Source organism: Tiliqua scincoides, chromosome 3, assembly GCF_035046505.1.
Source record: "Tiliqua scincoides isolate rTilSci1 chromosome 3, rTilSci1.hap2, whole genome shotgun sequence".
Lineage (NCBI taxonomy): Eukaryota > Metazoa > Chordata > Lepidosauria > Squamata > Scincidae > Tiliqua > Tiliqua scincoides.
In genome coordinates, this window is record NC_089823.1 from 235,402,923 (window position 1) to 235,417,157 (window position 14,235).

Consider the following 14,235-nt stretch of genomic DNA (forward strand, 5'->3'; position numbering starts at 1 on the left):
GGAAAAATCCATTATGGGTTACAAGCCATGATGTGTATATGCAACCTCCTGATTTTAGAAATGGGCTGTCAGATGCAAAGGAGGGCAGCAGGATGCAGGTCTCTTGTTATCAGGTGTGCTCCCTGGGGCATTTGGTGGGCCGCTGTGAGATATAGGAAGCTGGACTAGATGGGCCTATGGCCTGATCCAGTGGGGCTGTTCTTATGTTCTTATGGATGCATAAAAGCTAAAAGTTACATGTTGAGAGGATAAGTAGTGGAATTTCTTGCAGATCAGCCTAAATTTATGATAAACCGAGTTAGGGAGTCACTTGGCTCACAGCAGGTAGAAGCTGCTGCACCCTGACCTGGAACCCTCCCTTAGGAAATGGGGTCAAAAGGGGCTGCTTGCTGTATTTAAAGCACTGTGCAGCAAAATCAAGCCAGCAAGCAAACCCCACCCAACCCAGACTTCTCCTTTCTACCTTCACCTTGGAATCCAGAGGGAAAGAGAGAATTATCCTGTTAAGAAACAACCCCAGTGTTGGCAGAGTTGCATATTTGGCACAAGGGGGGTGGGGGGTGGGAGGACTTACCTCCTGGTGTGGAGCCTGTACTTCTGCCTCTGCTTCTTGCAAACCAGCTAACAGAAGCCACTGCCAGCCTTCTCTCCTTTGGCCCCTTTCCAAGAAGGGGGTGTTCTGCCAAATCCCAATCCACTGGGCCTTGTGCCCACTTAAGGCTGATTAGTTTCCCTGGTGAAACTCACCAGTGCAGCAAGCAAAAGTCAGAGTCCAGTTCCAGTCCACAGATGCCAAGTAAACCAGTCCAATCAATTGGAGTTGCCAAATCAGAGTCCAGAGTCAACAAGCCAAGTTACAGTCCAAGGTCAGGTTCCAGGTAGGTCAGTCAAATCCATCAGGGTATCCAAGTCAAAGGCCAAAGTCCAGTCACAATCCACAGTCAGATTCCAAATTCAATAAGCCAAGGCAGTCTCCTCTCCAACCTGCACTCCTTCAAAACCCACCACCCCTTACTGCTTCAGGTGCTCCTTATATCCCTAAGGGCCCTATCGCCTTCCAGTGGCTGCAGCTGTACAGCACACTCTGCTGGATGCCCAGGCCTTACCCTTAAAGGGGCCACTGCTGACACCACATCTACCTCCTCACGAGATCTTCCAGGATTCCAATACAGCAGGCTCTCCATGGGGAGGAAGCTAAAGCAAAAGGGGGAGGGAAGTGTGCAATTGTGGGAGTGGGGGCTGCTGGGCATGGGTGTGTGGCAGAATCTTGGGGTGAGTGTGGTTTGGTTTGCCTAAGTTGGCCCACCCCTAGACCAGACTAGCAGTTGTCAGAATCCAGGAAGGCAGCGGAAAGGGACGTTCACCCTGCAACTGCAGGCTGAGGTTCTCTCCCAGATGAAACTCCTCGCAAATCCATCTTTCCTTTTTTTCACCCACTGAAGGGGGTACGTGAAACGGCTGCGGAGCACCTTATACAGCAAGGTGGTTAGACCCTTCCTGTCAGAGATTAAGGGGTTTTTCTGGGAATCTGCTAAGACTGTAGGAGAGACAGAATGTGATCCTTGGAGGCTGCAGATTCTCCCGTCAGTAGAACAGCCTGAGCGATCTGCCCCTGGAAAGAGACGCAAGCTTATGGAGAGCCTGTCGCCTCCTGCCTGGAGTGTCGTTTGATTGGCAGGACATACTGCCATGGCACAGGAGACGTGTGGGTGCGTCAGAGAAGACTTGTGGGAGAAGATCCATCGAGCCATGTTCAGAAGCTGGAGACTGTTCAAAGGAGTGCAGAGGAGGCTTCAGAGTATGTGAGTAAACTGTATTTTTGGCCGGCAAAGGGGGGGGGAATAGGACAGGAGGATTTGCCAAGCAAAAGTGATTTGCCCTCAATAAAGCGAGTTTTTTTCAGGACTGCTGGGACAAGCATCTTATTGTGCAACTTCACCTACAAGATTGTTTAACACACAATTCTATCTGTGTCTACTCAGAAGTAAGTCCTATTGTAAGCCAAAGCCAGGCAAAGAAGAAGCCAAACTAGATGGTTTGTGTTGATATGCCTTTCTATTGATATGCCGGCTTGGCAGAAGGATCTGAAAGGACACACCCAGACACGGTTCTCTCAGACTCAAGAGGGAGTTTTACTCTAAGAACACAGAAAGAGAGAAAAAAGGTGGTACCAAAACAAGGGGGCTGACAGCCTGGTGGCATCCAGGACTGAGGGCCTGAGACTGATTGTCCCAGTGGCTTCAGAGGACTGAGAGCCCGAGTGATCAGCGTGGTCCAACATGCGTGCAGCCCCCCGAGTGATGTGTTGGTGTTCCCCAAGTGGTGTGCAGCTCCCCCCCATTCCCCACCTAGGCGGCTGCATTGCCACTCACTCCAGCAGACAACAAGCTTCACTGCAGCTTAGCTCATCATCTGCTGGATGATGGTGCATGCTGGGGGGATCCTGCAAGGCCTATTGGCCTGACTAGTCCTCCCTTGCCCAGCATGCCCCACCCTCAAGCAGATGATCTGCACCTTTGCTTGTTGCCTGCCTGAGAGCAGAGCATGCTGGGCCACCCAACCTGGCAAGATCTCCCCCAGATGGCCCGCTTCACTCCAGCTGATGACTGCAAAGGTGCTCTGTGCTTTCACGTTCACCAGCTGGAGTGAAGCAGGGTGTGCCAGAGTGTTTTTAGTCTTCCTGCCATGCCGTTCCAGCTTCTCCTTTTAGGGAGGGAGATTGCAAATCCCTACTGCACCTGCCAGTATTTGACAGCCAACTCTACAGGCCCCTATCCAGCAAGAATCCTACAACATCCTGCCTGTTCATGCCAAGAGAGTTTGTCTCCCAGTAGGGAACACAGGAGCTCCACAGGCTGCCACAAAAGTTTCCTAAGCCGGAGATGAGAGGCTCATTTTGGTACCTGGCATAGTAAGGGAAGGTGGGTGGGAGGAGGAAGGGAGCCCAACAGTTGGGGAAGGGAATGGCTCAGTCATCCTGAGACACAGGAGCGAGAAAGTACCAGCACAGGCAGAGTGCAACTGGGTGATCTTTGTAGTCTACCTGGGAGGGGGAACCAGGGCCATGCCCAGGAAGTGGTAGAATCAGAGGACTCCTATTTTGTTCAAAGCAGGCCTGTGATGAGAAGGCTGGAGACAGCTGCTTCGGGGGAGGGGGGAAGCAGCCCAGTTCCTCCGTGAAGGAAATGCCCAGGCTGGTAGAGGACGACTGGGGTGAGTCGACATCCTCCCCATGACACCCTCTGAAACCTGAGGGAGCCCTGACTGCCCCGTCTGACTGGGGTCAGTGAGACGCCCCTGCTGCAAGTGGAACAAGTCAGGGAAAGGAGAAAAGCAGGGTCCACGGGACTGACTAGAATGCCCTGAGCCCATGTAGCTGCCCTGGAGAAGCTCAGAGAATCCAAGAGATATGAGGATGAGTCTTTCAGGGGTGTGATACAGGCATCCCCCTCTTTCAGCCCAATTTTATGGGGAAACGAAAGGGAAACGTTGGGAGACCCTTACTCTGCCTATATGTGTGTCTCTCTAGGCATGTGTGTCAGCCATGAGCCAGGCATGTGCTGGCCGCCGGAATCATTCTGGGACATCCTGCCCCCTTGGGGTATATTTTTTTAGGTTTCGGAACTCTGAAAATGCCTGGAGTCCAGCAACTACCCAGAACCCTCCCTTGATTATTAGGTGGCCCCGTTTTAGTGTTTCATTTTAAGCAAACCAACAGGCACAGAAGAGCTGAGTTTGCTTTGATAGGGAGAGATGTGGCTACTGATAAAATAGTAGATCAGCTTCAAGTTCTGCTGGAGTGGAGAACTTCTAGCATAGGATCAATGGAGCACATCAAGGCAGAATGTAAAGGAGAAAGTAGCAAGTGAGCGACTCTAATTCTTTTAATAATTTGTAGTACCGCAAACAGGAATAGCACAGAGCTTGTAAGGATGTGGATGTGTCGTCAACCCTACTACAGGCTCTTGGTTGAGTTCTTTCACTCCTTCTGGTGGGCGGAAGGTGAATGCCCTCAGCAGGCTGGTGAAGAAGATAAAGATCTCAATCCATGCGATTTGCTCCCCCACACATGCACGCAGCCCTGAGGAGGAAACAAGAGAAAAACATCGTCTGAGTAATAGCTGTTCCAACTGCAGGATGAACATCCCACTGTCGCAAAAGGCACAGTGATGGTAGGCAGCACACAGCACCACCACTGCTGCAAACTGACTGTGGCTCTGCAGCCACGCTGCTGGAGACCCTGCACCACATCAGCCTCAGGACTGGTACGTTGGCAATGGGGTGTGTCATGGACAGGACAGGGAGGGCAGGGGAATTACAGGAGAACCATAGGCCAGCAGGAGGCCCACAGAGAGCAAAGAAACAGTCTTTTTCCTTACCTCTTGCAGGTGTCCTGAATGGCCCGTCCCAGAGTATAATGAAGTGGTTCCTTCGTAGTGCAGCTGCATGCTACATCATGGGGGGTGGGGTGGGGTGGGGGTGGGAATGGACTCTCAGTCTCCAACAGAGATACCCCATTTGTCAACTAGATTGGACTCTGAGGAGGGAATTTGGGTTGGTGGGCCAAGGCAGCAATTCTGCTATAATTATTACTTAATTGTTGTCGTTGTCATTAAGCTGTGTCCAACTCTTCATGATCTCATGGACCACAGCACGCCAGGCCTTCCTGTCTGCCACTAACTTCTAGAGTCTGTCCCAATTCATGTTCATTTCCTTGGTGACACTGTCTAACCATCTCATCCTCTGCCATCCCCTTCGCCTTCTCCTTTTGGCTTAAATTTTTCCCAACATCAAGATCTTTTCTAAAGAGTCCTCTCTTCTCATAAGATAACCACTGTATTTCAGCTTCAGCATCTGCCCTTCCAATGAACAGTCAGGGTTGATTTCCTGTAGGATTTGATCTCCTTGCAGTCCAGGGGACTCTCAAAAGTCTTCTCCAACACCATTATTTGAAAACGTCTTTTCTTCGCTGCTGTCACCTGGGCCCAGCCCTGATGGCCAGGGTCTCCTCACAGGTAGGGGCCTCCTTGGGGGTAAGTCACAAGTACTGCCAGGACTGGGCCCCCAGGCAGGGCATCTCCTGGGGAGTAGGGCCCATGGCCTCCTGGGAGCCTCAAACAGCCATGTGGCCAGAAAGGGTGGGGCTGGTTAAGCCAGACACAGGCTTCATAAGAAGCCTGGGCAGCCTAGGGAGAGGCCACTCCTCCCCAGGCATCAGCAGTGCCAGAGAGATGGCCAGAGGGTGTCCCAGGGTAGAGCAGGGTGTACAAAAACCAGCAGAGTCTTTGAATTAGCTGTTGTATATTTGAGCAAGGAGTTGCACACACAGAGTAGTCAAAAAACAGTCCAGGTCATACACGTAGAGTACAGCAGTCCAGCGTTACCTTATTCAAGTCAGTATCCACAAATCACAGTCAGTCAGTCCAAGGTCATTTACACCATATACATAAACAGTTATTCGTTCGTCAAAGTCTCCGGCAACAGTTTCCCAGTTTAACACCTACTGCAGTGGTGGAGCTGCAGACTGAGGCTTAAGTAGTCCGAGCACCCAATCAGATTCTGCTCAGTTAACTAGGGTGAGGCAGGCACAGGTGCAGTGTAATTCTGCTGACTCAGTGTGACTCAGCTGCCTGCAACTTTCCATGAACCAACTTGTTAGCTTTGTCTCTGGTTTGAGAGCTAACAAAATCTATGTAAGCCAAAAGGGCCTGTGATGTAACAGGCCCCATGAATGTCAAAGTCTGACTCAAGTAAACCGACTGTGCAAAGCAACCGAGTCTGTCTCCCGTCCTTCTCTCCACCAACGACTGCCCGTCATCAACAGGGAAAGCCCCCCGCATTTGGTCACTCACCAGATGGCGGGGTCTTCATCTGCTATGGACATTACAGCTGCCCAGCCCTCCTTATGGTACAGCTCTCACAGCCATACATTACCATTGAGAAAACCATAGCTTTGACTATATGGACCTTTGTCAACAAGGTGATGTGTCAGCTTTTCACTAAGTTGTCTAGGCTTCCCATAGCTCTTCTCCCCAAAAGCATGGCTAATTTCCTGGCTACAGTCACCATCTGCAGTGATCCTGGAGCCCAAGAAGATAAAACTCTATCATGGCTTCCATTTCTTACCCTTCTATTTGCTATTTGAGGTGATGGGACTGGATGCCATGATCTTCGTTTTTTTAATGTTAAGTTTCAAGCCATATTTTTATAATAATAATAATAATAATAATTAATAATTGACTTTTGGAATTTCAATTCCGACTTTCGGAAACAGACTGACAGACACGTGGAGGCCAATACTCCAGATATTACCATCATAGAAGCCAAGGGCATGTTGATCATCGATGTCGCCATTCCTGGCGACTTGCGAATTTTGGAGGAAGAACAAGAGAAAGTATCCAAATACCGCGACCTGTGCACAGAATTGACACATATCTGGATGAAGCAAGTAAAAGTACTGCCAACAGCAATTGGTGCACTAGGGACAATCTCAACACAATTTAATGAGTACTTTGCACAACTGGATGTCCCGGCAATAACACCAGTCAAATTACAGGAGACCGCCATAACTGGCACAGCGTCCATCCTTCATCAGTACCTCATCTACACCTAGATGTCAGGCAGATGTCCATGTGGATGAGGATTTACCAGCTGATAAATGTTGTGTTTTTTGTGTTTATACAATCATTATCAGCTGTGTTGTCATTTCATGTGAATAATAATAACACTGGTATTTCTATACTGCCTTCTGGTCATTGGATTACTCCTCTGACTTTATTCAAGGCGGTTCACATAGGCAGGCTATCTCTAAACCCGCGAGGGGATTTTTACAATCACAGAAAGGTTCTGTCTTTCAAGAACTGCACAACATTTCAGATGAATCTTTCACAGTCTGGTATCAGTTTGGCCCCCAGTTGCCTCCCACACTGGCTGACAAGCATCTCCTTCATCTCTCACTTGAAGGGCAGCCAAGATGCTTCTTCACTCACACCAGTGAGCAGGTGGAATAACTCAGCTCAGCTTGTCGGCTGCTTCAAGGTCTCACCATTCATGGAGCTGCCGATGGCCTCGAACTGGCAACCTTCAGATGTTATCTTTGAGCTAAAAGAGGCTCCACCCTCTAAACCAGACCTCCTGCGCTCTAGACCAGACCTCTTGCCCTTTTGCACTTTCCTCCTTCATCCTCAGCAAGAGGTTCTTTAGATGTTCCTCACTTTCTGCCTTTAGACTGGAATCATCTGCATATCTGAGGTTATTGATATTTCTCCCGGTGATCTTAGCTCCTGCTTGTGATTCATCCAGCCCAGCCTTTTGCATGATGCACTCTGCATGCAAGTTAAGTAAACAGGGTGACAACATACCGCCTTGTCGTACTCCTTTCCCAGTTTTAAACATCAGTTGTTCCATATCCGGTTCTAACTGTTGCCTCTTGACCAGCATACAGATTTCTCAGGAGACAGATAAGGTGGTCTGGTACTCCAGTCTTTTTAAGAACATGCCACAATTTGTTGTGATCCACACAGTCAAAGGCTTCAGCACACTCAATGAAGCAGAAGTAGATGTTTTTCTGGAACTGCCTTGCTTTCTCCGTAATCCAGCAAATGTTGGCAATTTGATCTCTCGTTCTTCTGCCTCTTCGAAAACCGGTCTGTACTTCTATAGTTCCCTGTTCAGATCCTGCTGAAGCCTGGCTTGTAGGATTTTGAGCATAGCCCTGCTAGCATGGGATGTAAGCACAATTGTGCGGTGGTTTGGACATTCTTTGGCATTTCCTTTCTTTGAGATTGGAACATAAACTGATCTTTTCCAATCCTGAGGTCACTGTGGAGCTTTCCAAATTTGCTGGCATGTTGAGTGCAGGACTTTGACTACATCATCTTTTAAACTTTTAAGGAGCTCAGCTGGAGTACTAGCTTTGTTGTTAGCGATGCTTCCGACGGCCTACTTGACTTCGCAGTCCAGGATGTCTGGCTGAAGTTCAGCGATCACACCATCGTGGTTATCAGGGACATTAAGATCTTCCTTGTAGAGTTCCTCTGTGTATTCTTGCCACCTCTTCTTAATCTTGTCTTCTTCCATTAGATCCCTGCAATTCTTGTCCTTTATCATGCCCATCTTTATGGAATGTTCCTTTGATATCTCCAATATTCTTGAAGAGCTCTCTAGTCCTTCCCCTTCTATTGTTTTCCTCTGTTTCTCTGCATTGCTTGTTTAAGAAGGCCTTCCCATCTCTCCTTGCTATTCTCTGGAAATCTGCATTCAGTTGGGTAGATCTTTCCCTTTCTCCCTGGCCTTCTGCTTTCCTTCCTTCCGCAGCAATTTGTAAGTTTCTTCAGACAGCCGTTTTGCCTTCTTACATGACTTCTCCTTAGGGATGGTTCCAGTTGCCACCTCCTGAACAAAGTTGCGAGCCTCCGTCCACAGTTCTTCAGGCACTCTGTCTCTCAAATCTAAACCTTTAAGGGCGCAATCCTAACCCTTTATGTCAGTGCTTTCCAACACTGGCATAAGGGCAATGCAGCTCTGAGGTAAGGGAATAAACATTCCCTTACTTTGAGGAGGCCTCTGTGAGTGACACCCAACTGCAGGATGCAGCACATGTGCTGGAAAGCAGTGACATAAGGGGTTAGGATTGTGCCCTAAATCTATTCATCACCTCTATTGTGTATTCATGTGGAATATGGTTTAGGTCATACCTGAATGGCCTCATGTTTTTCCTACTTTCTTCAGTTTAAGCCTGAATTTTGCAATGAGAAGCTCATGATCTGATCCACAGTCTGCTCCAGGTCTTGTTTTTACTGACTGTAAAGGTTCTCCATCTTTGGCTGCAGAACATAATCAGTCTGATTTCAGTGTAGACCATCTGGTGATATCCATGTGTAGAGTTGCCGCTTGGGTTGTAGGAAAAGGATGTTTGTTATGACCACTGTGGTGACATGCTGACAAAACTTTGTTAGACTTTGCTTCATTTTGTGCTCCAAGGCCAAACTTGCCTGTTATTCCTGTTACCTCTTGACTTCCTACTTTAGCATTCCAATCCCCTATAATAAGGAGGACATTTTTTTTAGTGTTATTAATAATAATAATAATAATACTTTATTTTTATCCCGCCCTTCTCCCTAACGGGACCCAGGGCGGCTAGTGTTAGTTCTAGAAGGTGCTCTAAGTCTTCATAAAATTGTTTAACTTCATCCTCTTCAGCATCAGTAGTTGGTGCGTAGACTTGAATTACTGTGAGGTTAAAGGATTTGCCGTGAATTCGAACGAAAATCATTCTGTTGTTTCTGAGATTGTACCCCAGTACTGCTTTTCCCACTCTTTTGTTCCCAGTGAGGGCTACTCCATTTCTTCTATGGGACTCTTGTTCACAGTAGTAAATATCATGTTCATCTGAATTAAATTTGCCCATTCCTGTCCATTTTAGTTCACTAATTCCCAAGATGTCGATGTTCAGACTTGCCACGTCATGTTTGATCACATCCAGGTTATCTTGATTCATAGATCTCATGTTCCAGCTTCCTAGGCCGTGTTGATCTTTACAGCATCAGACTCTCCTTTCACTTCCAAACACATCTGCAGCTGAGCGACCTTTCAGTTTTCATCCAGCTCCTTCAATCCTTCGGGGGTACTTGTAAATGTCCTCCGCTCTTCCCCAGTAGCATATTGGACGCTTTTCGACCTGAGAGGCTCACCTTCTGGCGTCGTATCTGTTAGCCTTTAGATACTGAATTTCTTTGGGTTTTCTTGGCAAGGATACTGGAGTGGGTTGCCATTTCCTTCTCCAGTGGATCCCGTTTAGTCAGAGCTCTCCGCTGTGACCTGTCCATCATGGGTGTCCCTACACAGCATTGCTCATAGCCTCATTGAGCTACTCGAGCCCCTTTGCCACGACAAGGCAGTGATCCAGGATCCATACTTTATATGTCATGGTAATTTCTAGGCTGATGTGCCTTGGCAAAGGGTCACAACTAACATACCTCTAGTGGACCAGCTCAGATGCAAACAACGCAGCTTAGGCATTTGGAGTCCTGAAGGCAGCACAGCTCTTTGGAGAGAAGATATAGACCACGTTCTGGTTTCCCTGGAGTGTTTTGATCACTAGTAACACTATACTCACTACTGTGAAAGATGCTGTCTTCCAGGAGGGTTCAGGGCTGCTTTTCCTCACTCTTCTTCTGGCTGCACTTGCCATCGCCAAGGAACAGACAAGCATGGGAGAACAGGCACCAAACCCGTTCCTCTCTGCCCCAGAAGGTGCATTTAGTATTGTGGTTTTGGATCCTCATGATTGTTTGGGGAAAAAGAAATGACTTTCTCCTTATCCCCAAGTTCAGGGAGGTTGAAAACTTTTTTCCGTGGATTGGCAACACCTTGGAATATTGAAAGAGTTCCCATTTTTCACGGGAGTGAGGAAATTCAGTGACTGCCCCTCTTGCTACCTGGGCAAAGAGGCACCTTTCAAAGTGTGTTCTCTCCTGCTGAGCAGAGGGCGAGCAACTGTCCACCCGTACATAGCATCCCTTCTAGAGGCTGTTTGCTGGTGCTTGTTCTGTATGTTTTAGATTGTGAGCCCTTTGGGGCAGGGGAACTGTTTATTTTGCTACATAAACCACTTGCAAATGCATTTGGCGGAAAAGCAGTATATAAATATTCTTAATAATAACATCTAACTATTTTCCAAAGCACAGAAATGAGTGGATTATTTTTTTCTCCCCAAAACAACTTCAAAAACATGACTGTCAATCACAAGGCAGTTTGGCCTTCATTGGTTACCTGCACCAAATGGCAGAAATACTTCTTTTTCCACAAAATGTCCGTCTTTGTCCAAAAAATGATGTGGGTTGAACTCATCAGGGGTCTCCCATTCCTTGGGATCAAGAAGAACAGAATGCAAGTCTGGAACAACAGTGGTTCCCTGCAAGGAAGAAACAGCTGACTCAGAATAAGTTTACATAAATTTACATAATTGACTATATTAGAGATGGAACTGATATGAATGAATGAAGGTCTCGCAATAGTTCAAGGCCTATAAAAGGCCTTGTGCAAAGCAACGCCGCCCTTTCCTTTGTTGTTCACAGACATGAAACCTCAAGCAGCAGAGGGAGCCTTGGCCCATGGCCCACATGTGAGAGGTCAAACAGTTGGCCGTCGGGCTGAGAGCAGTTGTGTTGAGACAGCAAGGACTCCAGCAAGTCTCCGGTGGCCCAGAGGCTCATTGGGGACTGGGGGCTCCCAGGGGGTATACTTGGGGGCCCCTGAGGGCTGCAAATTGTCCCCAGGCTGGGGTTTGGGTAACCCTGTTTATAAAAAATACTATTCCACTTGGTGTTTGAGGTGGGAGGGAACTTTTAGGGACCCCTTTTTAACTCACACATCTTTTGTTGCTGTTTTTTATGCTTTTGTTGCTTTTCTTTTACATTTTTCATGCACCTGTATTGCTTTAATTGTTTTTAAGGTGTTTATTTAAAAGTTTTATTATTGTACTTTATTACATTTTATGTTGTGAACTGATTTGAACACCAAAAAAGCCACACAGAAACTTTTAGATAAATAGATAGCGCAGGCTACAAGAGGGAAGGATCCGGTAAGCCCTGTACAGTGCAGTGCCTTCAGGAGAAAAGAAACAGGAACTTCCTGCCCTCTAGGAGATGCACTGCACAGGAAGCTCCTGTCCGCAAGCATCTGTTGAAGTTCTATCCTGTGATGTCCATTGCTCTTGGGATACAGAAGTGAAGCCACACTAGTCAGTACCTTGGGAATGAAACATCCAGGCATGTTCACATCCTCTGTAGTCCGTCTGGGGACCCCAAATAAGAAGACATATTTGGAACGCATAACCTCATGAATCACAGCGTTGGTGTAGGGCAGTTTCTTCCTATCACGATAGTGGATTATTTGAGAGGAACCAAAAACGTCTTCTATCTCCTTGTGGACCTTATCTAAGGAAAATGGTGGGAAGCGACATTTTAGTTTGGGCACCACATTCATCTCAAAAAAGTTAGGCAATTATTGAGGGACATCTATTCCATTTTAAAGTATTCCATTTAGTTCTAAAGAAACCTGAACCCCTGTTGAACTAGAGGCAGGAAGGAGAATCCTGGCATCTTTATTCCTTCATGCATGCAGGCAGTTCGCTGAAAATAAGCAATGTCTTAACAGACGGATAGCCCAATCTTATCTAACTCCCCATGTGGTGATGCAGTTGCATCCCGCAGGAATTTTTAGCTGCTGGAGGCCTCCTGAGGGTAAGGGAAATCTGTCCACTTGCCCCAGGGCTTGACCCAAGGACGCTGAGCCCAGAAAATCAGTGGTCTAGCCATCCCTCCCCAGCCAAAAGCAGGGACCATCTCATTGCAGAAGTGTATCTCACCTTGGATATCTGGATGAGATGCCATGAGAAGCAGTGCCCATTGCAGAGTACTAGCAGTGGTGTCTGTCCCCGCAGCAAAGAGGTCCAAAATAGACTGGGACAGATTCTCATCATCAAAGGTGGAGTCAGGGTCATCCTTGTTCTGTAATTGACAAATTAGGAAAAGGACGGAATGCCAATATTACGCAATTGATGCCTATAGAACTCTGCTGATGGCCCTCCAAATTATGTTGTTCAATCAGAGCAGGAATTATGGCTTATCAGATGAGCAATATTCGCACATTAATTTATTTGGTTTTTATCCCACCTTTTTCCCAAAGGGCACACAAGGCAGCTTGTAATAATATTAAAATATATATTAAAACACTATAGACACACATGAACACAACCACCTACACATACACTATATTAAAATCAACTAGTAGTAAAATAGCTACAATAATACAACCTTCAATCAATAATAATACAACTATTGAGTTCATGAGGGCAGAAGGTTTTTTGGCTTTTTGGAAGAGGAAAGTGTTTAGGTCTTTCCAGAAGACCTCTAAAGAGGGTCTGTTTTGAAGATCTGGCAAGGAGATAAGATGAGATGTCAGCAGTGGCCCTCTGCTCTGGGGAATACAGGGTTAAGGAATACAGGGTTAAGGATCAATTTGTGTTCTGGTCACGAAAAAGAGACCAGATTTCTTGACATGCTGAATGACTGTGCCTTAGAGCAGCTAGTCATGGAGCCCACCAGAGGACAGGTCACTCTGGATTTAATACTGTCTGATACTCATGACCTGGTTAGAGATGTAAGTGTTACTGAGCCATTGGGAAACAGCGACCATGCTGCAATCCATTTCGACAGAATACCAGGCAAATATGTCACAAAAACTTTTAACTTCCAATGAGCGAACTGGTTAGAAGGAGGTTGAAAAGGAAGGTAATAAGAGTCCAATCTCTCCAGAATGCATGGAGGCTGTTTAAAACAACAGTAACAGAGGCCCAGCAGAAGTGTATACCGCAAAGGAAGAAGGGCTCCACTAAGTCCAGGAGGGTGCCCGCATGACTAACCAGCCAAGTTAGAGAGGCCGTAAAGGGCAAGGAAGCTTCCTTCCATGAATGGAAGTCTTGCCCTAATGAGGAGAATAAAAAAGAACATAAACTGTGACAAAAGAAATGTAAGATGGTGATACGGGAGGCCTGGAGAGACTATGAGGAACTCATGGCCAGCAGCACTAAGGGGAACAATAAAATCTTCTTCAAATATGATAGAAGCAGGAAACCTGCCAGAGAAGTGGTTGGCCCATTAGACGGTGAGGGAGGGAAAGGGGAGATAAAAGGAAATTGCAGATGGCAGAGAAATTAAATGAGTTCTTTGCATCTGTCTTCATGGCAGAAGACGTTGGGCAGATACTGCTGCCCCAATGGCCCCTTCTGACCAAGGAATTAAGTCGGACAGAGGTTAAAACGGAAGATGTTTCAGACCTAATTGACAAATTAAAGTTCAATAAGTCACCGGACCCAGGTGGCATCCACCCAAGAGTTATTAAGGAACTGAAGAATGAAGTTGCCGATCTCTTGATTAAAATATGCAACTTGTCCCTCAAAACGACTATGGTGCCAGAGGATCGGAGGATAGCAAATGTCACACCGATCTTTAAAAAGAGAAGGAGAGGGGACCCGGGAAACTATAGGCCTAACATCTATACCGGGTAAGATAGTGGAATGCCTCATCAAAGACAGAATCTCAAAACACAGAGACGAACAGGCCTTGCTGAGGGAGAATCAGCCTGACTTCTTAAGAAGTCTTGCCTCATGAACCTTATAGAATTCTTTGAAAAGGTCAACAGACATGTGGCTGCGGGAGAAACCTTGGACAT

At 47.0% G+C, this 14,235-nt stretch overlaps 1 protein-coding gene across 1 annotated transcript in view; it reads right to left on the reverse strand.

Moving 5' to 3' along the window:
• Window positions 1-3,884: 3,884 nt before the first annotated feature.
• Window positions 3,885-14,235, reverse strand: part of LOC136645334 (cytochrome P450 2J2-like) — a 32,327-nt gene continuing 21,976 nt past the window's right edge. The window contains exons 6-9 of the mRNA XM_066621565.1: window positions 12,371-12,512; window positions 11,752-11,939; window positions 10,774-10,915; window positions 3,885-4,081 (exon numbers count right to left, since the gene is read on the reverse strand). Of these exons, the coding sequence (XP_066477662.1) occupies window positions 3,885-4,081; window positions 10,774-10,915; window positions 11,752-11,939; window positions 12,371-12,512 (669 nt within the window). The remainder of the gene's footprint in view (window positions 4,082-10,773; window positions 10,916-11,751; window positions 11,940-12,370; window positions 12,513-14,235) is intronic.